At 42.9% G+C, this 27,650-nt stretch overlaps 1 protein-coding gene across 1 annotated transcript; it reads left to right on the forward strand.

The window, feature by feature from the left end:
• Positions 1-506: 506 nt before the first annotated feature.
• On the forward strand, positions 507-24,429 carry CRELD2 (cysteine rich with EGF like domains 2). Its single transcript, XM_083575328.1, has 10 exons — positions 507-840; positions 6,156-6,238; positions 8,700-8,810; positions 14,427-14,518; positions 15,618-15,794; positions 17,432-17,527; positions 19,924-20,007; positions 21,732-21,827; positions 22,270-22,410; positions 23,894-24,429. Exons 1-10 carry the CDS (start codon positions 679-681, stop codon positions 23,944-23,946), a joined length of 1,095 nt encoding a protein of 364 aa, XP_083431454.1. The 5' UTR covers positions 507-678; the 3' UTR covers positions 23,947-24,429.
• The last annotated feature ends 3,221 nt before the right edge of the window (positions 24,430-27,650 follow it).

Raw genomic sequence — 27,650 nt, forward strand, 5'->3', positions numbered from 1 at the left:
CTTTTTCCTGAGCGTTTAACTGAAACAAATTAAATTAAATTAATAATAAATATAAATATAAATAAATAATAAGGCTAAATAATAATAATAGCACGCATAAATAAATAAATAAATAAATAACAGAAACTCTCTCTTTACACCTAATTTTTTATACTTTGGTGATTAGACATACAGCTGCCCAACCAAGCTCGAAATTCCGTTTCGTTTCCTAGGGGTGAATCTCTAAAAAAAAATCCCCGGTGGGGCAGGGAAGGGATCTAAAGCAGGCATCCCTCCCCCGCAAACGCAGTCCTCCACCTGTTTTTTGAGACTACAACTCCCATCATCCCTAGCTAGCAGGACCACTGGTCAGAGATGATGGGAATTGTAGTCCCGAAGCAGCTGGAGGGAGGGGATGCCTGATCTAAAGGAACCCAGAATATCCAAGTCGCGAGCGCATCTTTCCTTTTTTATCTCTACGGCCCTGCCCGTGCTTTTTTTTTTTCCTCTTCCCTCCCACCTCTTCTTCACGTGGGGCTTTCTCATTACGTCTCCCGGAGCGTGGCGGCCGCCGATTGGTCCACGTCGCCGGGCGCGAGAGCGCGCCGGGATTGGCCGGGCCCCAGGCCTCGGGATGCCGGCTTCCCCCCGTCAGACGCGCGTGTCCCGCGGGCGCGGGGGAAAGGCTCGCGGGCGGCCATGAGGCGCCTTCCGTCGGGAAAGGCGCGCGGGGCTCCGCCGGGGTGGCTGAGCGGCGCCCTCGGGGCCTTCCTTTGCCTCGCCCTCGCGGCGGCGGAGAAGGAGCAGCGGGTCCGTCAGGCCTGCGACACCTGCCGCGGAATCACGGAGCGCTTCAGCCAGGTGAGGGATGCCCTGACTCCTCTCCCCCCTTTAACATCGACGGATTTACGTATAAGCTAAACAAGCTAGAGCTTGGGGCCCCACTCTCTTGGGGGACCCAAAAAAAATTAAAGGAAAAAAACTGGATGTATAAGTTTTTTATAAGATAATAATAATAATAATTTATTATTTATACCCCGCCCATCTGGCTGGGCCTCCCCAGCCACTCTGGGCGGCTTCCATAAAAACCAAAAATACAATAAAATATCACACGTTAAAAACTTCCCTGAACAGGGCTGCCTTAAGATGTCTTCTGAATGTCAGGTAGTTGTTTATCGCTTTGACATCTGCTGGAAGGGCGTTCCACAGGGCAGGCGCCACTACCGAGAAGGCCCTCTGCATGGTTCCCTGTAGCTTTGCTCCTCGCAATGAGGGAACCGCCAGAAGGCCCTCGGCGCTGGACCTCAGCGTCCGGGCAGAACAATGGGGGTGGAGATGCTCCTTCAGGTATACTGGACCGAGGCCGTTTAGGGCTTTAAAGGTCAGCACCAACACTTTGAATTGTGCTCGGAAACGTACTGGGAGCCAGTGTAGGTCTTTCAAGACCGGTGTTATATGGTCTCGGCGGCCGCTCCCAGTCACCAGTCTAGCTGCCGCATTCTGGATTAGTTGTAGTTTCCGAGTCACCTTCAAAGGTAGCCCCACGTAGAGTGCATTGCAGTAGTCCAAGCGGGAGATAACCAGAGCATGCACCACTCTGGCGAGACAGTCCGCAGGCAGATAGGGTCTCAGCCTACGTACCAGATGGAGCTGGTAAACAGCTGCCCTGGACACAGATTTGACCTGTGCCTCCATGGACAGCTGTGAGTCCAAAATGACTCCCAGGCTGCACACCTGGTCCTTCAGGGGCACAGTTACCCCATTCAGGACCAGGGAATCCTCCACACCTGCCCGCCTTCTGTCCCCCAAAAACAGTACTTCTGTCTTGTCAGGATTCAACCTCAATCTGTTAGCCGCCAGATTGATATATATAATATATATAAGATATATATAAATATTATTATTAATAATAATAATAATAATAATAATATCTTTATTGTCATTGCCCCCTCTCAGGGACAACGAAATTACTTGACTGCTCCATAAAAACACTAATTAAAACAATACAGTATAGTACAGCAAGGAAGATTAGATGACTTTCAAAGTCCAGGCTTCCCATTCAGGGCCGAGATCGCTCTGGAGAAGAAGCTGTTCTTGTCTTCATCGTCCTGTATCTCCGTCCCGACGGCAGGAGCTCGAAGAGACAGTGACCAGGATGCGATGGATCTTTTACTATGTCCAGTGCCTTCCTATGGCACCTTGTGGCATAAATCTGCTCTGAGGTGGAGAGTGGGCAGCCAACAATGCTCTCTGCTGCCTTAACAACTCTGCACAACCCCATCCTGTCCTGGGTAGTACAGCTTCCGTACCACACGATAAAATATAAGATAAAAAACATATAAAATAAAACCTACATACATCAACAGTGTTTTGTGTTGTGTAGGCTCCTATGATGTAAGGCCTGCTAGCCTGCTCCCTAAAATATCACTGGTTTGCTCATTTCTATATATAGGGTTGTATTTCACTATTCATATCCTTCTTATTAATTAAAACAAAAAAAAATTTTTCCTTCCAGTAGCACCTTAAAGACCAACTAAGTTAGTTCTTGGTATGAGCTTTCGTGTGCATGCACACTTCTTCAGATACACTGAAACAGAAGTTGCCAGATCCTTCTATATAGTGAGAAGGTGGGGAGGGGTATTACTCAGAAGGGTGGTGGGAATGGGTGGTTGGCAGATAGCTGTGATAAGCCTGTTGACAACTCTTAACGACTGCAATAGGTCTTACAGGAAAAAGCAAGGGGTGAGAAGGTGAAAAATGGCTTTGTCATGTATAATGAGATAAGAATCCAATGTCTTTGTTCAGACCAGGTCTCTCCATGGTTTTAAGTTTGGTAATGAGTTGCAATTCAGCAGCTTCTCTTTCCAGTCTATTTCTGAAATTCCTTTGTAGTAATACAGCTACTTTGAGATCTTGTATAGAATGTCCTGGGAGATTGAAGTGTTCTCCTACTGGTTTCTCTGTCTTGTGATTCTTGATGTCCGATTTATGTCCGTTTATTCTTCTGTTTCTGAAACTTCTGTTTCAGTGTATCTGAAGAAGTGTGCATGCACACGAAAGCTCATACCAAGAACTAACTTAGTTGGTCTTTAAGGTGCTACTGGAAGGGAAAAAAAATTTTTGTTTTGACTATGGCAGACCAACACGGCTACCTATCTGTAACTTCTTATTAATTGTATTTCAGTTCAACAATTATATAGGGTGCCTATATTCTGCATGGACTGGTTGCATGGTAACATGTGCAAATGGCTTTAGATACCTATTAGGTCCATAAATTACCATATAACAGATATTCAACACAAAAAACAGCGACCATTTGTTGTTGACAAAGGACAGCTGGACATAGAAAGGGCCCCATTAGCTTCACTAGCTTAAAGGTAAAGGTAAAGGACCCCTGACAGTTAAGTCCAGTCGCGAACTATTCTGGCTTTACGGCGCTCATCTTGCTTTACTAGCCGAGGGAGCCGACGTTTGTCTGCAGACAGTTTTTCTCAAAGCAAGTCACCTTTCGGAGAAGTGAAAATCTTTGGCTATATGTAATATGGCTTATTGATTTGAATACTTGTATTATACTCTCAAAGACAATAAACCCACCATGCAACAAAAGTGAACAACAAAACATTATACAGTGGTAACTCGGGTTACATACGCTTCAGGTTACATACGCTTCAGGTTACAGGCTCCACTAACCCAGAAATAGTACCTCAGGTTAAGAATTTTGCTTCAGGATGAGAACAGAAATCGTGCTCCGGCAGCAGGAGGCCCCATTAGCTAAAGTGGTCTTCAGGTTAAGAACAGTTTCAGGTTAAGAATGGACCTCTGGAACGAATTAAGTACTTAACCCGAGGTACCACTGTATGAGATAAAAAACAAATAAAATAAAACCTACATACAGGTAAAGGGACCCCTGACCATTAGGTCGAGTCGTGGCCGACTCGGGTTGCGGCGCTCATCTCGCTTTATTGGCCGAGGGAGCCGGCGTACAGCTTCCGGGTCATGTGGCCAGCATGACTAAGCTGCTTCTGGCGAACCAGAGCAGCGCACGGAAACGTCCTTCACCTTCCCGCCAGAGCGGTACCTATTTATCTACTTGCACTTTGATGTGCTTTGAACTGCTAGGTTGGCAGGAGCAGGGACTGAGCAACAGGAGCTCACCCCGTCGCGGGCATTCAAACCGCTGACCTTCTGATCGGCAAGTCCTAGGCTCTGTGGTTTAACCCATAGCGCCACCCGCATCCCCTACATACAGGTAGAGCTTAATAATTATTTCACTATTAATATACTTCTTAATTGTATTTCAGTTCAACAATTACTTTGATAAAATACATATTTTGTTATGTGCAAATTGCTTTGGATTATTATTATTATTATTATTATTATTATTATTATTATTATTATTATTTATTAAACTTGTATACCGCCCTTCATCTGCAGATCCCAAAGCAGTTCACAACATAAAATTGCAATATAAAAAACACAGTTAAGTCCATAAATTACCATATAGCATATATTCAACACAAAAAACAGCAACAGTTTGTGGTTGACGAAGGACAGCTGGACATATAAAGGGCCCCATTACCTTCAGTAGCTTAGGGCCTCATCAAACCTAAATCCGGCCCTGTCCCCCTACATCAGGCATAGGCAACCTTCGGCCCTCCAGATGTTTTGGACTACAATTCCCATCATCCCTCACCACTGGTCCTGTTAGCTAGGGATCATGGGAGTTGTAGGCCAACACTTCTGGAGGGCTGAAGGTTGCCTATGCTTGCCCTACATCTTAATTCAGATTCAATTGTGACAGGTGAAGGGCTGCTCCGCATCTTTGGCATGCCTTCTCTCCCCCTTTATCTTAACCCATCTCCCTACCTCTAGCCTCCCTTTTCAATTTTTTAATCATAATTTTTTATTTAATAATAATATAATTTGTTATTTCTACCCCACGCATCTGGCTGGGTTTCCCCAGCCACTCTGGGCGGCTTTCAACAGAACATTAAAAACGGAGGGGCGGGGGAGACTTCAAACATTAAAAACTTCCCTAAACAATTACAGTTTTACAATTTCAAGTAAGCGTTTTTACAAACTTTAAAATAGCCAGTGACTTCCCTTCTTCTCTTTCTGTGGTATCGTGTCTTTATGTAGATATTTATGTGGATCAAAGCTGAATTCTAAAGGGGGGTGTAACCAGCATCATGTCTGTACAAGGTACCACTGTATGTAGATCCTTGGTTTTGGGTAGAGAAAGGTAGGATATGATACGGCAACTGAAATGATCTAGGAGGTGGATGGAGGAAATATCCCTGCTCCCCATGAGATGCCTGGCAACGCGATGGAAAAACAGCTCAAAAAACTTTCCCCAGAAAGCTCAACAATTTGGTGGGTTTGCTAAAAAACAAAACAAAAACAGCTCCAGGTCAATGAAATTAGAGGGTTTTGCTGCAAATGTGTACAAAATCTAATAAAGTGAACAAAACCTGGTGAAGGATCAACAATAACATTGCAATTTCCCTACTCCTTGGCATAGCTTCTAGCCAGTAGAATAATAACAGAGAATAAATGAGTTCTTGCTGCTCAGTCATTTTCCATTAGTAATTCATGGCTCTTTCCAAAAGTGCAAGCAGATTAATCACATAAAAAGGGGGGGAGACTCTAGTGAAGAACACAATAAAAATCTCCCCTTATCTCCCCTTTTCCCCAAATTAAGAAGGTTGCTTCCAGCTTTCCTCACAGGGATATTTCCTCTGTCACCCTGGACCATTTCAGTTGCCCTCTGCATTTTCAGCATTGCCTACCATATCATAGCATAGGGGCATAAATAATAAATTTATTATTATTATTTATTACTAGGTTCTAAAACACCAATAAAAAAGCCATAGGATGCTGCCTTATAGTGATCCAGACCATTGGTTTATCTAGCTTAGTGTTGTCTACACTGTCTGGCAGCAGCGCCCTGGGGTTTCAGAAAAGGGTATCTTATCAGCCGCCCACTGTACTGCCCAGTGTGTGGAGCTTCTTAAGGGCAGCCAGTTTTGAAGGAATCCACTGGTCTCAGAGAGTTTTAGGTGGCATGTTTAGTGTTTTAAAAACTCCGTTATGGTGACCACATACTAATCCAAACTCTGTCTGGTTTTGCAATTGCTCTAGAAAATGAGATTGTCTCAAAATACTCTGTTTTTCAGGGTCTAACTGACACTGCAAAAAAGAACTTTGGAGGTGGCAATACAGCTTGGGAAGAAAAGACCCTGTCAAAGTATGAGTCCAGGTATGGTATGTGTATCTTTCTTTTCAATGAGGTCATATCCTTGTCTGCAGCTTGTAAAATAACTGGACTGGATGAAATAGTCTATGTTAGCAGGGGACATTTTTCTGAGAGCAAAGTTGCCATGCTAATATTATAAGAATGTCACATTGTAACACATTTGATACTTTAGTCAAGCTCCATAATCTTAGTTTTGAACATATTGGCACCCTGCTGTTACTAGGTCATAATCGCACAAATGTCTTTCATGCATTTTTGTAAAAAGTAGAATATTGTTCTGGATTAGGTGTTGAAAAAGTCTCTGGCCCAATTTCAGCATACATCTCTGCTGACATTTTCCCTCCTGCCTGCTTCTGTGTATTTTCTCCTTTTTGGCTATCTCTAACCATACCTCAGGGACACGGGTGGCGCTGTGGGTAAAACCTCAGCGCCTAGGACTTGCCGATCGCATGGTCGGTGGTTCGAATCCCCACGGCGGGGTGCGCTCCCGTCGTTCGGTCCCAGCGCCTGCCAACCTAGCAGTTCGAAAGCACCCCCGGGTGCAAGTAGATAAATAGGGACCGCTTACCAGCGGGAAGGTAAACGGCGTTCCGTGTGCTGTGCTGGCTCGCCAGATGCAGCTTGTCACGCTGGCCACGTGACCCGGAAGTGTCTGCGGACAGCGCTGGCTCCCGGCCTATAGAGTGAGATGAGCGCACAACCCTAGAGTCTGGCAAGACTGGCCCGTACGGGCAGGGGTACCTTTACCTTTACCTTTAACCATACCTCGCCATAACATCTGAAATGGGCAAAACCACAAGAACAACCACCCTTGAGGAATTGTGTCCAAATGTTGCAGAACATTGTTTTGAAGTGAGCTTTCAGCCCACAGTGTGGGGAATATAATAATAAATAATATTTTTAAAAAAATTATATCCAGTCCATCTTGCTGGGTTCCCCAGCCACTCTGAGCGGCTTACAACATATATAAAAGCACAACAAAGCATCAAACATTAAAAACAGAATATCCTACACGAGCAACAAACAAACAAATAAATAGAAACCAATAATAATAACAATAATAAACAGTTTACAGTTATACCCAAATTTAAATAACCGCCAACCCCAACCAAACATTTAACTAACATCAACCAAACAAAAATAAAACAGAGGAACCAAAACTAGAACTGTTGAAAACATTTAACCAATTGCCCCAACCCAAGAATATCTTGGTTAATGCTAACCATAGTTTTCCTAATTCGGATATCACAGCAAACTAGATAGAGTGAACCAAGAACGGGAGAGCTGAAGGGGAAATGTAGAGAACAGTCTTTCTCCTGTGACTTTCTACACAAATCCACTGAATTCCTGGAAGACAGTTTAAATTGCTTCGGCTGTTGTTCAAGGGCAGTGGTTCAGTGTAGTGGCAGTTCTGTGGACCAACTTTAAGGCAGGGATGAAGGAGAGAAAGGAACCTTTATAGCAGAGGCGGGATGCTTGTGACCCTCCAGACTCCCCAAAGTCCTAGCCAAGATGGTCAACTATCGGGGATGAACAGAGTTCCAGCCCAACAACATTCAGTGGACCACAGGTTCTACATCCCTGCTGCGAGCCCTGAGCATAGTTTCTTTGCAGGGGAAATACAAGTTGCTTCAAAGAGTCTGATCCAGGCCAGAAGGGGTATAGTTGGGAGCAGCAGTGGGGCAGGAAAAGAAGGGAGAACTTGGGCTTACTCTTGCGTAGCCCCAGGCTTCCTGAAGCGTCATTGCAAGGATTCAGAAGCTCCTTGTTTGAGAGTTCCCAGGTTCTCTTTCAACACATGCTCTGATATGAATGCTTATCTCTCCCTTTGACATTTGCTAAGTATATTTCACGATTAAATATTCTATAATTAAAGCTGTAAAGGCACAGCTTTCTTTGCTCTTGACCTTGCTGAGTGTATTTTGAGCTTCCTGTTGATTGCATATGCTGCACAAAAAATGCTTCAGAGTAATAATAATAATAATAATAATAATAATAATAATAATAATAATAATAATTTATTGTTTATACCCTGCCCATTTGGCTGGGTTTCCCCAGCCACTCTGGGTGGCTCCCAACAGAATATTAATAATAATAATAATAAATAAGAATAAAGAAAAAGCAATAAAAGATCAAACATTAAGAACTTCCCTAAACAGGGCTACCTTCATATGTCTCCTAAAAATCAGATAGTTTGAGTCTGAGTAGTAACAGATTGCTTTACTCATCTGCACCAGTAAGGTATCATCTAAGACAATTTTTCTTAAATGTATCACTTCTACCCTGAGCAAAAGTTGGACTTTAATTTTGGAAAGTTTACAGCCGATGGAATAACAGAAATGAATAGTGACTCTAATATTCTTGACCCTTTTTTATAGAAATGTGTTTTCATTTGTAAAGTCAGTGCCCGATTAGAATTCAGCAAAATAAACTGATTTGTCTTGGGTCTTTTTCCCCCATGCAGTGAAATTCGTCTTGTGGAAATAATAGAGAACCTCTGTGACAGTAGTAACTTCGAATGCAACAACATGGTAGAAGAGCATGAAGAACATATAGAAACCTGGTGGTTCAAATGGTAAGAAAGAAACAAGGCAATATTTTTTGTTGTGTTGCATTCAGGATTGGATTCAAGAGAAGTGTAAATTAAAGACTGGATATAAACTTCCTGGAAAGCAATGTTAAATGCATTATTCACAAATTTTCAACCTGTGTCTTGATAAAACCAGCTTCTTGTATATTGTTAGCTTGGTAACTACTAATTTTACCAGATTCACTATAGTATTATTTATTATTTTATTATTATTATTTATTTATTTATACATACATACATATATATACACATACCCTGCCCACCTGGCTGGGTTTCCCCAGCCACTCTGGGTGGCTCCCAACAGAATTAAAACCACAATAGAACATCAAACATTAAAAACTTCCCTAAACAGGGCTGCTTTCAGATGTCTTCTAAAAGTCAGATAGTTGTTTATTTCCTTGATATCTGATGGGAGGGCGTTCCACAGGGCGAGAAGGCCCTCTGCCTGGTTCCTTGTAACCTCACTTCTCACAGTGAGGGAACTGCCAGAAGGAGCTGGACCTCAGTGTCCGAGTTGAACCGTGGGGGTGGAGATGCTCCTTCAGGTATACTGGGCCAAGGCCGCTAGTCATAAGTATTTGCAAGGCTTGGTATTGCGTCAGGGTTTGTTCTTTCTCACAGTGATGATTTCAAAATACTTAAAGGCACTTTCGCAATCGTGCATGCTAATTGAGGTCCAAACGGGCTTGGTGCTCTTGTTTTTCCACCTCAGCTAAAGCACAAGCAGATCAGAGATTTATTCTGCAGACATCGATCCAAACAGAGGTGGGTCACAATTGGTGATACCACATTAAAAGGTAAAGGGACCCCTGACCATTAGGTCCAGTCGTGACCGACTCTGGAGTTTCGGCGCTCATCTCGCTTTATTGGCCAAGGGAGCCGGTGTACAGCTTCCGGGTCATGTGGCCAGCATGACTAAGCTGCTTCTGGTGAACCAGAGCAGTGCACGGAAACACCGTTTACCTTCCTGCCAGAGCGGTACCTATTTATCTACTTGCACTTTGATGTGCTTTCGAACTGCTAGGTTGGCAGGAGCAGGGACCGAGCAATGGGAGCTCACCCCGTTGCAGGGATTCGAACCGCCAACCTTCTGATCAGCAAGTCCTAGGCTCTGTGGTTTAACCCACAGCACCACCCGCGTCCCACGATACCACATTAGAGAAGTGTAAATTGCAGTAAGTGGGGAAACCATTCTGAGCTACATTTCTTTATTGATTTCACAATCTGGCAGTTAGGAAAAGCATGTAAAGCAGACGACTTGTTGTGTCGAGTTGCTGCATCCATAACAAGTGAACCAGTCTGAGCTTTTGCATGGCCAACATTGATGGTTGCCAGTGTCTGTTGAGCTAGCTTAGTAACTTGCAAGAAGAACCAATTTCATGCTTGAGTATCTTGTGAAAGCATGGTATGTTTTATTCTAGTAACCTTTAGGTTACCATTAATGTTGCCTGTTAGTGCTGCTGTAATGCACATGTTAACATTCTAGAGCATTACTTAGTAGGATTCCATAAGGTTCTTATTAATTTCAGATTACTTCTGCTCCATTTGCTACTAAAGAAGATAGTTTATCTAACTACCAGCCCTGACAGCTCCACCAGGAATCAGAAGGGCAAGTTGTTCCTCCTTTTATATCATCACTTAGCTTTAGAGACTACAAACCGGCATTCTACCTTCAGTTAAACCTGCACAATTTAACATTTTGTTCACTGAGACTTTTATAAAACGCATACCTGCTTAATAATTTTGTGTAGGGTCCTTAGGATGAGAATGGGGATTCAGGTTAGAATTCAACTTGGTTCTTTTGAACTCAATGGGTTGATGAGTCAGTAAGGAATTTTTGAAAAGCACGCAGATAATCATAAAGTAGTTTTGGTTCATCTTTTATGATAATCCAAACCCTTTACCTCTTCCATTATGTCCAGATTATCATAAAAGATGCAGGAGGAATTTATTAATAATAGGACCCACAAAGGGGAGTATGGAAGTCCAAGAGATTCCATGGAATCTTGTTTTTATAATTTATGTTTGATATATCTTTGTAAAATTTTAAGTTGAAAAACCAAATAAATAAATTTAAAAATAAATAAAGTAGTGTTGGTTAAAAATAGGGAAGTAGTCTGACTGCTTAATTCAGTTTAGGTGGTGCACACACATTCTTCGATATGCTAGAGTGTGTTGTGGATGTTATTTAAGCAATAAATCTAGAAAATTGTGTGCTTATAATGGTAACCAATAGTTACATCTCTGTATAGGCTATTATCACCTCCAAGCATAGTGTATGCCAAGGTGCCGAAGTTTGCAGCAGCTGACAAAATATCAATTTGGTTGTCGAGATTCATATTAATATTTTCCTTCAGAAATTTCCCGAGTTCTCATCCTTAATGTAGAGTTTCTTGTGACATCTGAAAATTTGGAACATAGTTACCTGTGCTTTTGATTGTGTTAATTAGATAAGGAAATGGCTCTTAATAATAATAATAATAATAATAATAATAATAATAATAATAACAATAATAATTTATTATTTATACCCCACCCATCTTGGATGATGAAGTTATATTAACTTGCAACTATTGTTCTTTGGTAACAGCATCCTACAAATGAATGACCAGCCCCAAACACAGCATTTGGCAGATATTTATTTTTATTTTATTTTTACAAAAGCTTTGTTAATAATAATAATAATAATAATAATAATAATAATAATAATAGTAATTTATTTATACCCCGCCCATCTGGCTGAGTTTCCCCAGCCACTCTGGGCGGCTCCCAATCAAGTGTTAAAAACAGTACAGCGTTACATATTAAAAACTTCCCTGAACAGGGCTGCCTTCAGATGTCTTCTCAATGTCAGGTAGTTGTTTATCTCTTTGACATCTGATGGGAGGGCATTCCACAGGGCAGGCGCCACTACCGAGAAGGCCCTCTGTCTGGTTCCCTGTAGCCTCACTTCTCGCAATGAGGGAACCGCCAGAAGGCCCTCGGCACTGGATCTCAGTGTCCGGGCTGAACGATGGGGGTGGAGACACTCCTTCAGGTATACAGGACTGAGGCCGTTTAGGGCTTTAAAGGTCAGCACCAACACTTTGAATTGTGCTCGGAAACATACTGGGAGCCAATGCAGATCTCTCAAAACCGGTGTTATGTGGTCCTGGCGGCCACTCCCAGTCACCAGTCTAGCTGCCGCATATGGATTAATTGCAGTTTCTGAGTCACCTTCAAAGGTAGCCCCACGTAGAGCGCATTGCAGTAGTCCAAGCGGGAGATAACCAGGGCATGCACCACTCTGTCCAGACAGTCTGTGGGCAGGTAGGGTCTTAGCCTGTGTACCAGATGGAGCTGGTAGACAGCTGCCCTGGACACAGAATTGACCTGCGCCTCCATGGAGAGTAGTGAGTCCAAAATGACTCCCAGGCTGCGCACCTGGTCCTTCAGGGGCACAGTTACCCCATTCAGGACCAGGGAGTCCTCCACACCTGCCTGCCTCCTGTCCCCCAAAACCAGTACTTCTGTCTTGTCAGGATTCAACCTCAATTTGTTAGCCGCCATCCATCCTCCAACCGCCTCCAGGCACTCACACAGGACCTTCACCGCCTTCACTGGTTTTAAGAACAAGCCAGACACATCTCAAAATGTTCAAGGCATCTTAAGAGAGATCCTTACTTCTGTCCATTCATCACTGCAAAATAAGTGTAGCCATATGAATTTAATGTCATGAGGGAGGATATTTGTGACTATTTATTAACCCACAAACATGAAACATAAAATGAGACTTGCATAGAGGGTTGTATCCAACTGAGCCGTACTAAGAGTAGACCCACTGAAATCCTTTTGTTTTAGTCAGTGTTTTCTCAGGTATGATTTAGTCAGATACACCCCAGAATTCTTAATCTTCTTCTTTCCCTTCCCTTTTTGCAAAGGTGTGAATCATTACTGTTCACTTTGATACTAGAACTCGCTTAGCTACTATTATTCACTGTAGCTCTTCACAGGGAATTGGCACTCAGCCAGCCAAGCAGGATTTAACCACCTCTCATCAACTGAAGCATGGGGTTCAATACCAACCCCTTCCTGAATCTGGCAACGCCAGCCACCTGTAAAATTTGGCCCTATGATGAGGATCTGTCCCGTGAAATTTGGACCAACGATGAGGATTTGGCCCAATGATGAGGTTCTGGCTGTGAAATATGGCCTAATGATGAGGATCTGGCCGTGAATTTTGGCCCACTGGTGAGGATTTGGCCCGATGATGAGAATCTGGCCGTGAAATTTGGCCCAATGATGAGGTTCTGGCCCAATGATGAGGTTCTGGCCGTGAAATTTGGCCCAGTGGTGAGGATTTGGCCCGATGATGAGAATCTGGCCGTGAAATTTGGCCCAGTGATGAGGATTTGGCCCACAAAGCCAACAAAGTTTCCACACCCTTGATCTACACTGGCCAGCAACAGATATCCAGGATTAAATCAGGGGGTATTCCTAGCCCTCTCTTGAGATGGCAGAGCTTGAACCTGGGAATTTCTGCTTACAAAGCGGATGCTGTGTCCTGAGCCCTTCTTCCTCAGCCAAACTGCACCCTGGGGGTAAAGATGACTGTTCGCATTGGCAAAATACCCAGCACTACATAGGAATGCCACCGTAGGAATGTTTGCAATAGTGGTGAGCTTAACATAGCATCTCAGAGCTTCTGACGGCTCAGGCAAAACCAGTAGTGTATTGAAGGTAAGTGAGACAAAGCTGACCAAAGCAGGCTGCCACTTTTAGCTTTCTGCTTCCATCACAGATCTTCTGTTTCAATTTGAAGATGTGTTTGCTTGACACGCCGGACTGCTTGGCGGCTGATATATCAAATTTAAGGTTGCAAATGCTGAAGGTTGAGGCGATAAAGCTGCAGGCTGACCCCAGCCCATGAAACCATTTCCACCACACTCTTCCAAAATCCAGTGCCTCCTCTTATCTTGAAAAGTGCCACTTTTCCTGCAGAGAACAGAGCCCAATTTTAGAAGGGCTCTTCTCCCCATAGCTGGGGAATGAGGAGGTCTGCCCTCTGGCTGAGTGTTTTCCTATTTGTGGTGTGCCTTACCTGCCTAGCTATGTGTGGACCATATATGTTTAAGTGTGTTGGATGTGCAATTCTGTACTGGCCAACCCAATGGTTAGGTACCTCTGTCTTAAAAGGTGTCTGTCTGTTTTGTGTGTGTGTGTGTGTTTGCAGACACCCCCAAGTTGCCCTCTCCACCCTGGGCACACCAAGAGGGGAAGGGAATACTTCTTGTATTTCTATTGTGACATCAGTTGGTGGTCTCTCGACCTCCACTATAAACCTGGGAGCCACGTTTCTCATCATGAAAGAAGCTACAAGGTGAAAAAGTACCAGATCAGTCATGACGGACAATCTAATATCGCTGGCTGTGCAAATTTATTGCCCACTGTACCTGCTTCCCCATCTAAACTCTCCATGACAATTTTAATTGATGTTCTCTAGAACTTTGATTTCAGTAAGTTCAGACTAATGATAATAATACAATCATACAATCAGATGTGAACAGAACTCTTACTTCTGTTCGAGAAATACATTTTTGTTTTGTTTGTTTGTATTTACAGGAAGAAGAAATCTCCTGATTTGTTTAAGTGGCTTTGTATAGAAACAATAAAAGTTTGCTGTCCTGCTGGAACACATGGTCCAGACTGTGTTGGTAATTAAACAACAATAATAAAGTACTGGGGTATCTTTAATCATACACAGAAGCTTTCATTTAGTTCTAGCCTTTTACTATCATTGATTAGTTCGATTCAAAATACAATAGAAGGTCTCAGTTTCAATAGCCGGCATCTCCAGGTAAGGCTGGGAGACACTCCCTGCCTGAAACACAGAAGAGCAGCTGCCGGTCAGTGCAAACAGTACTGAGCTAGATGGACTAATGGTCTGACTTGGTATAAAGCAGTTTCCTAAGTTCCTGCGGCTATGTCTGGTGATGTGATGGTGGAAGAAGAAAGATGCTTCTGTGAGCTGCCTGAGCTGCGGTTCTCCCGGCAAACATAGGGAAGGTGCCTAGTAGGCCATTTTATTTTTTCAGTCTCGGTGATACTGATGTAAGAGGGAAAGTGAAAAAATGGCTACGGGGGGAGGGGGGATGTGTGCCGAGGAGGGAGCGGTTACAGCCAGTTTAGAAGTGTGGAAATGGTGTATGACGAACATGTGCTTTGGGTTATTGACTCGCGCAAGTGGATGGGCTACTTGGAGCCTTTGTTGGGTCAGTAGCAAGACAGTTCATAGGAATGTGGAATCTCAAAAACCAACAGGTTATATTGTGGCATAGGGTGTTATTGCTAGGGGAGTCTCTGCATCAGGGCACAGTTCGTTGAAAAAGTTGAGCTAAGCTGAAAGGTTTGGAGAGGCAAAAATGCAAGGCATTTTGGGAAGGGGTGGGAGAAAAATCACAACATGTTCAGGCCACAGAGGGCTCACTGCTGCAGTGTTAGCTGCAGAGGCTTTTCATCCCCCCTGCCCTTTTAGATTCTTCTTCTTCTTCTTCTTCTGGTTGCTGTGGTGGTGTTCTTCCTAAGCAGCTCGCCACCCAGTTTTGGTGGGCAACCTGAAAATGGGCCTTCAAAAATAGGGACAGAATATTTTCAGCACAGCTTTAGTAAGAAGCAAGGGGAAAAACCTTTTGTGAAGAGGCTTGTGAATGTTGATCAAGAGGCTGCAGCGAGAGAAGTGGCCGTGGGGAGAAAATATTGTCCGGCTTCGTTCACGGGAAATTCTTAAACTTGCTGTTTTTGTGTTAATCTAAGCTTGCCGCGGAGGATCAGAAAGACCTTGCCACGGAAATGGCAACTGTGCTGGAGACGGCACCCGAGGTGGCGATGGATCCTGCCGCTGTAAAAGGGAATACCAAGGAGAATTTTGTTTGGACTGCTCCGACGGCTACTACAACTCTCACCGAAACGACACACATTCTGTTTGTACAGGTACACCTGCATGCTTTACATTTAAAGCCTTTATAACAGTCCGGAGAACTGTAATTGCTTCCGCACAACAAAGGGGACTTTGGACTGGAGTTTCTCCAGGAACATTTTGCTTTGTTGTGCGAGAAGCTGTTTGTGAGCTGACATGGGAAAAGAAAAGTCAGAAGTCCCGTTAGATATAACACGGAACCGTGGGCATGCCCAGTTGCTTGCAAGATTTCGGGCAGTGCTTTTTATGATTAAATTGTCGCTAAATATTTTTGAACTTTCTATATTTCAATCCAGGAGTGGTCCGTGAGGAGGGTCGGTGCCATGCTGCTGGAGCCACTGCTGCTTACTAGCAGAAGGAAGGGCAAGCTGGCAAGGGAGGTTGTTGCTAGCCAGGCACGACTGTTAGTCTAGCTCTCTCCCCCTGATGTGTCTTCACAGCACCATCTCAACCCACTCCCAGTAAGTGGCACCACCTCTCTCCTCACTGACTGCTCCCGATCCGCATCCCAGATTAGCTAGAACAAGCACAGTCCATGGAAAGAAGATAAGGTCCCTAGCAGAAAAGAATGCCAGATCAAGTCGATGGACTATGCCAAAGTGACAAGAATCAGAAATCAGGAAGGCCAAATTTTTAATAAGCAATGGGGAAAATTTATAATCTATCTTAAAAACCATTGTAAATAGCTAAAACCATTAGCGGGATTGGAATAACACTTGTAGTTTAGTGGTGAATTTTGGAAATACAGTGGAACCTCTATTCACAACCACAATCTGTTCTGGAGGCCTGTCCTTATGGCGAAAAGGGTCGCTGGTAGAAGCACCATTGTGCACAGGCGCATTCGGCGGCAGCCTGCTTCTGTGCATGTGCAGACAGTGGCAGTTGCTTCTGCACATGGGCGAATCGCAGCAAACCCGGTGTTTACTTCCGGATTTGCCGCGGTCGCGACTTGGAATGGGCCTAAGTGGAGCGGGACTTAAATAGAGGTTCTACTGTAATGGAGATGCAAAAGATTTGGATTATTATAAAAGATGCAGGAGGAAATGATTAAGACCCACAAAGGGGAGGAGGGAAGTCCAGGAGATTCCTTGGAATCTTGTCTTTATATTGTATGTTTGTGATTGTAAAATTTTAATTTGAAAAACCGAATAAATAAATTCATAAAAAAGAACAAGCACAGTCCTATACTCGTCTACTCAGAAGTAAGCCTTGTTGAATTCAAGTAAGTGAGAATAGGATTGTAGCCGTAATCTCACTTTGTTCCGTCAAAGCCAACCTGTTTTGCTAAAGTGGAAGAAGAAACCCGTCCTGCGTGTCTTGTTGATCAGAACCCAAAAACAGTGGAGTCATTATTTGGGTGATAACCTGATAGCCTTTTTCAGTTTGTATGCTCACTACTTGTTCCACTGTTTTTATAAGGTAGTGCTTTATGTAACTTCGTAACGTTCCTACTTATTTTACGCGTTAATTAAATAACATGCCAGGATGTGCAAACATTTCACGAGCCAGTTCACATGCAATTATTTGCATTATTGACGCCACTGAAGTAACCCTAGAATCAGTTTAACTATATAACGTAAACCTAGATTCGGTTTTAAATGTGCTCACCAGGATCTGAAATGAAGTCTTGCGTCTTTCTCTGACTTCACAGCTTGTCATGATTCGTGTAAAACATGCAGTGGAGCAACAAACACAGACTGTAAGGAATGTAAAGAAGGTTGGACCAGAAATGAAGATGCCTGTGTGGGTTAGTAAGACATCCAATGGAAAACAAAGCGTTCAGTTTAGAGAAGACCTAAGACCTAATATATAACATGTTTATAATCATACACATGTAGATACCTGTCTTTGTGCCATTCCTCCTCCGCCCCGGCATCTTAACTGAAAGTTAAAAAGTACACACAGTTGTACCTTGGAAGCCAAACGCCTTGGCACTCGAATGTTTTGGCTCCCGAACGCTGCAAACCCGGAAGTGAGTGTTCCGGTTTGCGAATGTTCTTTTGGAACCCGAACACCTGGCGTAGCTTCCAATTGGCTGCAGGAGTTTCCTGCAGCCACTCAGAAGCCGCACCTTGGTTTCAGAACATTTTGGAAGTCGAACAGACTTCCGGAACAGCTTCCATTCTGCTTCCAAGATATGTCTGTAATTATACATGCACTAAACATAAAAAGGTAAAGGTAAAGGTACCCCTGCCCGTACGGGCCAGTCTTGACAGACTCTAGGGTTGTGCGCTCATCTCACTCTAGAGGCCGGGAGCCAGCGCTGTCCGCAGACACTTCCAGGTCACGTGGCCAGCGTGACAAGCTGCATCTGGCGAGCCAGTGCAGCACACGGAACGCCGTTTACCTTCCCGCTAGTAAGCGGTCCCTATTTATCTACTTGCACCCGGGGGTGCTTGTTACGAAAAAAGAGCAATGCTGCAGCTGAGTGCTCCAGATGGCTGGAAAGCCAAACAGGATGTTGATGTTTTGGGACTGTACCGTGGGAACAAGGGACAGTCTATTCTGTGCACTGAGCACCGGATGTTAGCTCAGAGTGTCACATGACCCTGTACTGGAAGTACATGGGTGGAGTTATTCTTTTCTCTGCTGTTGGTGTTAAGAGAGTGCAGACACGTTTTCTCTGTACTGCTGGAAAGACAGAAATAAAGGCATGTAAATACATTTCTGTCTGTCTCTCTCCCCTCCCTGGGAATGGGGGGGGGGAGGAATGGTGTGTTCTTCTCACGTTTGAGGAGGATCGCCGACAAAGATCTGGCCTTGTCTTGCCGGGAGTCGAGACGGGGGAGATCAACAAGGAATCCAAGCCGGGCACCTGGAGAGTGGCCAGTTCCTCTGACTAAGGCTTGAATTCCGACAGTGCTTTCGAACTGCTAGGTTGGCAGGCGCTGGGACCAAGCGACGGGAGCGCACCCCGCCGCGGGGATTCGAACCGCCGACCTTTCGATCGGCAAGTCCTAGGCGCTGAGGCTTTTACCCACAGCGCCATCCGCGTCCCATCACACTAAACATGATGGGACATAAATAAAAGAGAAAAAGAAAAACAGAATCAGCACCCACGTAGAAGGGAAAGTAAAGGCCCTTTTCTCAAGCAGAGATGCATTTACATAGATTCAGCTGCTGGGTTGCAGAACACTTTTTATCTAAACAAGTTTGGAGCTGGGAGGACTTCTCTGATCCAGGCTTACAGCTGTTGGTTTCAGTTTGCTTTTTATCTAGGTGACCCACTAAATTATTGGTTGACCCTCCTGATTTTGTTACATATGAAGGGGAAGATTACAGAAGACTGCTGGTTCCTGATGTGCCTTTTGTTTTATTGAATCGTTTCAAGGCTGTTATCTGCCACCTCTCCGTCGAATGCCAAAATACAGCATTTCCACTCGAAAGCAGTTGGAAAAAATCTATCGACAAATTCAAATAACGATCAGACGTTCACCAAGAATGGCATAGTATAAATGCAAGGGTACGGTTAAATAGCGCAATCCCCACTTAACTGCGTATCAAAAGCAGAAAGCAAGTGCAAAGTCAATGAATGAAAAAGCTAAACCACCCCTTGCTACTACTAGTCTCCTTTGTAAAGCTTGGTTTGAATCTGGATGAGGAGCTTCTGGCTCCACAGAATTTGGCAGATGGCAAGGAAAGGAAAATCACGTCAATCCAATGCCATTTGGAAAATGGGTTTCTCATAGAATTGCAAAGTTGGAAGCCCCCCCTCCCCGAGGGTCATCAAATCCAGCCCCCTACAATGCAGGAGTCTTTTGCCCAACATGGGTCTCGCCCCTGAGATTAAGAGTCTAGTGCTTTACGGACTCATGACTTGAAAAGATACATTTTTCGTGAAGTAATTCATGCCATTGTAGGGGTCAGAATAGGTCACGTGCGAGGGTAAGAAGCTCATAGTTTTCCTCTTATTCATCCTCTGATTTCCTACATTCCTTTCTAACCTGTGCAAATCACGGTCTCCAAACAATTTGATGAGGCTGAAGTGGGAAAGAAGAATCAACAGCTCTCCCCCTATATGCATAATAAGCGCTTTCTGTTCATGAATAGATCTCTTTGGATCCAGACATTCCCCCCGCCCCCTTTGAAGCATTCTGTTCATATGGCAATGCTAACTTTCCAAATTTATATTCACCTTTGCAGATGTGGATGAATGTGCCGTAGAAGAGTCTCCCTGCAGTACGGACCAATTTTGCTTAAACACAGAGGGCTCTTTCTCCTGCAAAGGTTTCCTTTCCATATATCTATATATTTAACCTTATGTTGTAGCTTGCTTAATTATATAAGAGCTGAAACAAATGTCAGATTTGTTGCGTGAAAACCATCGATAGATGTTCATGTTTAAAGAAGAGCTTGTTACGCTTCCTTTGGCATAAACAGATAAACCTCGGTTGTCAAACGTAATCCATCCCAGAAGACCATTCAACTTCCAAAACATTTGATAATCAAGGCTCAATGGGCAATCGGAAAATTACATTGAAAAAATAGAGAAATACACCTCGGGAAGCCATTCGACTTCCAAGGTGCGTTTGAAAACAGAAGCAGTTACTTCCAGGTTGTCGGTGTTCAGCTTCTGAAACGTTTGGCAGCCGAGATGTTCAACAACCGAGATTTGACTATATATACTTTCTGGGTTTGGTTTGGAATGAGGTGTACTGTATTTTTTGCTCTATAAGACTTCCTTTTTCCCTCCTAAAAAGTAAGGGGAAATGTGTGTGCGTCTTATGGAGCAAATGCAGGCTGTGCAGCTATCCCAGAAGCCAGAACAGCAAAAGCTATCACTGCGCAGCGATCCCTCTTGCTGTTCTGGCTTCTGAGATTCAGAATACTTTTTTTCTTGTTTTCCTCCTCCTCCTGCGTCTTGTGGTCTGGTGTGTCTTACAGAGCAAAAAATACATAACTATGGTACATCTCAAGTGGGATGCTTGTGTGGCTTCCCCACCACCCAAAATTGTGAATCTTAGTGTTTGTCCCCAAGTAGTAAACTGCACAGAGAAATATAAACGTGAGCTACATGGATACACTATGTTGTGATTCAGTGGCTCTGGGAAGTGTCTCTGCAGTTGCAGGAACCCTAGTAAAGTAATTGTGTAGCAACACTCCTCACATTTAATTTCTGCAGGTAGAATTTGATGTCACACTAAAGTGACAGCACCCACATTTCCACTTGCCAGACAGAACAATTTCCCTTCTCTTCTTGCCATGTGCTGCTCTGGGGGTTCCCTTGACCCACCTCCAGAACACAAAGACTGTGTCTTCATGGATATTGGCATCAACAGGGAGGGGGAAGGAATGCAGCTAGAAAGCGATCCTTAGTCAATAATTTTGAGAGAAAGGAAAAGGCACCCAAATAGGGGATAATGATATGAACAGGGCAGGATAGAAGATAATGAGATCTCAAAAGGGAAGCAAGGAGTTAAATATATTAGTTGAATTGTGGCCATTTTTCCATTGACGACAGTAGTGTTGGAAAATTAGCAGAAAGGTTTTTGTAATGTTGTTGCTTCTAACTTCATGTATACTTAGTTGGCTAGCAGTGTTAACAGAAAGCCGAAGGGTTGAACTGCAAATATCTGGATATAAGAGCATTCACATACGTACTGTTCTTTCCGGGGTTTGCGTAGCTTTGCCTCAAGCCTGAGTGTAGCCGTTGTGGTCTTCCAAGTAATGTTACTGCTTGACTAATTTGTACATAGACATTTGTTGTTCATTGGTTAGATTTCTTACTGTCCTTCACAATCCCTTTGCAACAGTATATTCATAGCATTCACAACAAGCTTAAATTGGTTTATAAACTTATAAAAATAAGTTAAAGGATTCCATACACAAAGCAACACAGTGTGGGTTAAACGCAACAGGTGGGTCCGACAAAAATTAGCTTCAGTTTGTTCTCTAAGCAAGTTTTCACCTTAGATTACAGTGATTTTAAAAAGTTCCATTTTATGTTTCAGCATGCGATCGGGGCTGCTTGGGATGCACAGGAGAAGGGCCCAGCAAATGTAAAAGCTGCGTACCTGGCTATGAAATGAAAGATGAAAAATGCACAGGTTAGATTTCTACTTTTTTATGAAAGTCAGAGTCAAGACACAATTCTAAAAGCCTGGGAGAACAAAAAAAAGTATTTAACTGCTACCAAAAAGGCAAGAATGTGTTCCTGATTTCCAGGGAGGAGAATTTCATAAGTCATTTTAAGCATGTTCTATATGCTTGAATTTTTAATTCCTACAGTTCAAACTAGGCCTGCAAAACACAAATACTCATATTTATTTGTGTTTGTATGTGTGTTTATTGATATCAATAAACAGCAGCTGGCTACGGTTCAATGATTATCGGTGTGGAAATTGCTTCATTCTGCATAATCTTTGTCGCTGCTTGTATACGTGAGCAAATAAAGTAAAAGAAACAGAACATTTGTATTAGAACATTTTCATCCGCGTGCATTTGCACCGAATTAAACTTTTCGCGATACTCTTTCCCTTTTTAAAATAGATGTAGATGAATGTACCTCGTCCGAAAAGGTGTGTGTAAGAGAAAACGAAGACTGCGTTAATACCGCAGGGGGTTACAAATGTGTCTGTTCCGAGGGTTTTCAAGATGAAGATGGCTCTTGTGTTGCAACGGTAAAAGGAGGTCAGTGGCTGTTTGTTACCGAAGGTTTTGCAGGCTATTGGTAGGGTAATGTAGCAAATCCAGTGTTAATTGCACAACTGCTGCTGCATAATCGTCTCAGCCTCCCTTCCATTTTCAATCACCGTTCCCCAGCCAGATCTAACCTTTCTCATTTTGATTCTTTTGCATTATTGGTCCAGTGTGATGTCGTGGACTAGGATTGGAAAGGCTAATTTCTAGGTCTTCACCCAGCCATGAATCTCATTGAGTGACCTTGCACCAGTTAATCCAACCATCTTCACGGGTGGAGGGGGTGTTTGAGCATAAAATGTCTTGGGTTGCATCATGCACACTGCCATGAGCTCCTTGAAGGAATTAGGATAAAAATATAGCAAATAAGTCCTCCACATACACTTCCTTTTTTGTATAATTTTTTTATTAAGTTTTTCTGTTTCACATTTTAGAATACTCATTTAAACAACCTTAAAATATCAGTGACTTCTATTCTTCTCTTTCCATGGTTCATTTTACATATCATAAATCCCTGCGTATTTTGCTTAAACTAAACCATTCAGTATTCCATTGTTACATCCATCAAAATTTATTTATACTATTGAATTTATCTTAATGCTGCCAACATTTTCCAAAGCAGTAGCAGTGGTAATAATTTATTATTTATACCCCGCCCATCTGGGCGGCTCCCAACGGAATATTAAAAACATGATCAAACATCAAAAGCTTCCCTAAACAGTACACAATTTTCACCCAGATAAACAATAAACATTTTCCATGTTCTTTTTGCTCTCTTATTCTATATGTTAAGTCTGCAAGCTGCACATATTCCATCAATTTTAGTTGCCATTCTTCTTTGGTTAGGACAGCACTCGTTTTCCATTTTGAGGCTAACAAAACACTCCCTATACACTTCTTTTCCCTACATCTGATTTGAAAATCCATTAATGGTTGGTCTTCATGGTCCAAAAAAATTGTCAAATTGAATGGCAAGCCCCTTGTAGATTCTCAGCAGGGTCAAATTCTTGGCGTTGCTTAAAAAACCAAGGAAATTTGGTTGCCTTCTTTTAAAAAAAGGGGGGCTAGATTTAGGGGGGTGCATGATGTGTTTTTTACCTGTGCAGAGAGCCTTTTCAGCCCGCCCCCCCTTTCAGCAGAAGCCCCCCTCCCCAGTTGGCAGAAACCTTCTGGAGTGGTATCCTGTGAACTTGAAGAGCCCCCAGGTGAGGGTTCCCCCATCCACCCTGGGCAGCTTCCAGCAAATTATAAAACCACAGTAAAACACCACACATTAAAAACCTCCTGATACAGGGCTGCCTCCAGATGTCTTCTGAAAGTCTGATAGTTGTCTATTTCCTTGACATCTGACGGGAGGGTGTTCCACAGGGCGGGCGCCGCTACCGAGAAGGCCCTCTGCCTTGTTCCTGCCTCTTACAAATAGTGTTAACTGTGTAGGTGTTTTGTTTTAACAAAGATGCATTACTTTTGACAGAAGAGGAGACGCCCGCAAATGTATCTTCGTCAGATGCCCATGAGGAGTTATGATCTACATTCCAAGACAACAGACATTGGTATCAAACCTTTAAGTTATTGGACCGAACAGCTGCTACCTGAGATGTAAATGGTATTAAATAACCTCAGGTTGCCAGTAAGATTCTCTCTGGAACTTAATGATGGATTGCCCTTTCAACTGCATTTCTTTGTGAAACATACACAATTGTCACTTTTTATACCGCCATTGAACTACCTTAGTAGACATTGTTGGAGATAGATACGTCTTTGCCCCCGGTGTATTTGGTTAAATTGAACGACTTATTGCCGAGTCTTGCAAAACATTGCTCCTTGTGTAAAAGAAAATGAATTGGCTAACTTAAGTACTTTTAGATCAGAATGAATTTTCTATGACCCGTGCTTATCTTTTCGATACCAGCAAAAGGAGATGCTGTTTTATGGAAAAGGCTCCTCTTGCAAATGAAAGCTGAATGTCAAGTGCGGCATTCAATAAAGATTTATTTTGACTGCTTTGTATTTTGTGTGCCTTGCGTGTTAGCATCTGTTGCATGGGGGTGTGGGGGAATTGTTAGTTTATAGGTGAATCGACTTCTGCCTTAAGTCATTCTCCTGTAGAAATCAGCTGGTCTTTAAGAGAGAAGCCATCTTAATTTTTTGTCCCATAACTCTTCACCAAAGGAAGATTGTTTTTCTTTGCCTTGCTGTGCAGCAGGGGTTGGGAAACTTTTTCTCTCATGAGAGCTGAAGTCTGTTCTGGGGACCACATGGCAGAGGTGGGCGATGCTAAAATTGGCAGAGCAACAAATGCAGTTGCCCAGTAGGCCAGCTCCTGCAAACACTCGCATAATCCTCGGTAACCATCTAGACAAAAGGTATTTTCAAGAATGCAGGGACACTTGCTAACCCGACCAAAACACTTGAGGTGCGAAGGAGGATCAGGGAAAGGTGAGGAGATGCTTCAGTTCAATTCATGCAGAGGGCTTTGCAAAATTTAAAGAAAATGGCATACAACTTAGATTCACAGACTTTTAAAAGTGGAAAAGAGAACCCTATGACTGTTTAACTACAAATACACTGAACTGAATACTGGAGAGCCACCTAGCGGCTACTGGTTCGTCAACAGCTTTTAAAATGCTGCTGTTAATGCAGAGATTTAGGAAATAAAATATTGCAAACATGTAGGCTTCAGGGCATTTATGCAACTAGGTGGAGGGTTTGGGTATGTTTCTCCTTTCTGAATGCTTGTGTTATTCTTTGGCTTCACCTTTGTTGATGTCATCATGAGCTCTTAAGATATTTTCCAATGAGAGGAAAAAGCTGGAAGGGGCGCAGTTAGAATCTTATTTGGGTAAGCTCTGGGGTTTTTTAGCTTTACATCCCTCCCCCCCCCCAAAAAAAAATACAACACAGAGCACATCATTATTCCTGGGATTTCTTCCCCTAACACACACACAACACACACATTTTTCTCTGATGTTTTAGAAAAGTCTTTTTTCCTCTCACATGCAAGATGGGGACAATGCCATCTAACACAGTAGCTTAAAAAATGCTGGCTGCTTCAGAAATATTGTTTTTACTCATGAGCAAATTATAGATAATCGATCAAAATAGTAAAACTCATTATTAATTGATTCCAATAAGTTTAACCTTTTTTTGTTCTGTGAACTGCCCTGAGACCTCCAGGTATAGGGCAGTATATCAATTCAGTAAGTAATAATAATAATAATAATAATATAATAGGCTGTATCATATACAAGGGGTAGGTAATTATAAACCTGAGTCCCTGCCTACAGAACTAAGATGCCCCGAATAAGAGAGTCTCAAGTCATACTTGTATTAATATCAAACTGCTTATTTAGCATGACCAGGTATGTGACACATGCCCTAAGGCAAAGACCCCTGACTCCAGTGGTTCTAATCTCAAACTTTTCTCTGGACCACACTTTCAAAATTAAAATTTGCTAACATCACACTGGATTTTTAATTGATGAGAAATACATTGGAAAACGAAAAACAACTCCTGGCAGTGCTTGATTTATAACAGAGAACACAACTACTTTATAATGTGATCATGGGACATCCAAAAAGTTTAAAACAATGCAACTACATAAGATCATGAATCATTCTGAAAATGTAATTATAAATGAGCCTCATATATATGTACCGTAAGTACAAACTCAGTGGGAGGTGTGAGCTTGCTTTGGCCAAGTAATCTCATTTATATTAGGTCTAATTTGAGACAAGCTCTCATCTCATCAACACAAGGAAGCCTTTCTTTTCCCCCCTGATCCTTCATAATTTGTTGAAACTCCCTGTTCACAACAATATGTTGTGGAGTAGCGTAGAAGAAAAGCCAGTGCTCTTGAAGAGGCATGAATTCCGTTTCTGAAAGCGAGATAAGCGCTGCAACCCCATAGTCGCCTTTGATTGGACTTAACCATCCAGGGGTCCTTTACCTATAAGTAGATTTGACATGGGTGGCTCTGTAGAACTAGAAATCATCTCATCTTTTATATGTAGCGAGCTTAGTCGTATCACACAGCCTTTTTCAACCTCACTCCCCATGTGAATAATGTTAAAACGGAAAAAACTGCCCCAAACTGAAAGCACCGCCCCATCTTTCTAAATCAGGGTTCAGCAAACTTTTTCAGCAGGGGACCGGTCCACTGTCCCTCAGACCTTGTGGGGGGCTGGATTATATTTTGAAAATAAAAATAAAAATGAATCCCTATGCCCCACAAATAACCCAGAGATGCATTTGAAATAAAAGGACACATTCTACTCATGTAAAAAAACGCTGATTCCTGGACAGTCTGCAGGCCAGATTTAGAAGGCGATTGGGCCGGATCCAGCCCCCAGGCCTTCGTTTGCCTACCCATGTTCTAAATGGTCTGCAGTGCAGCATTTGAGTGCTTTCAGCCATGAGAGGGCTCCCTTCATCTCTTGCTAGCATAACTCAATGACTGAATAGTCTGTGGGGAAAACAATGTAGTTAGTACAATGTAATAATACTAATGATGATGATGTTTAGCCTGAGAAAGAGGAGACAGAGAAGAGAGGATAGCCACCTTCAAATCTCTAAAGGACTTTCACATGGGAGTGGGAGCAAGTTTGTTTTCTCCTGCTCCGGAGGTTAGTCCCCAGAAGAAGGCATCCTAAACTGGAAACCAAGCCGGGAACGGTTGAGGGAGTTGGGTATGTTTAGCCTGGAAAAGAGGGAACTGAGAGGAGAGAGAATATCTACCTTCAAATATCAAGTTCAAGTTCAAGTTTTATTGCGGTAAAAGCCAATGATACTAAACACCACAATATCAAACAAAAAGAAATCAACAACAACATCAGAAAAGAAAAAAAAAGAAAAAAAATATTACACAAGGGAACTTCGCAGTGTGCCCTTCAACAGATTTGAGATTTATGCTTCCTGATTACTAAAGTGCAAAATTTGGCCACCTCATATGATATTGAGCTTGAGGAATCTTCCAGAAGGTATTTTCGTAGAATTTCGGGGGAGGATTCCAAATAATGTTGTAGGGGTATAAATTTTGATAAAAGTGGCAAAATAAGTTGAACTCGTTCTTCACTGTAAAATTCGCAAAATAGAAGGATGTGTGTGACAGATTCTACCTTATTAGACATACGTTATTAGACATTCAAATATCTAAAGGATGGAGAAAGCTTGTTTTCTCCTGCTCTGGATGGTAGGACCCGAACGAATGGATTGTGCCCCCGTATGGACA

The sequence above is a fragment of the Podarcis filfolensis genome, assembly GCF_964270895.1.
Source record: "Podarcis filfolensis genome assembly, chromosome: 10".
NCBI lineage: Eukaryota > Metazoa > Chordata > Lepidosauria > Squamata > Lacertidae > Podarcis > Podarcis filfolensis.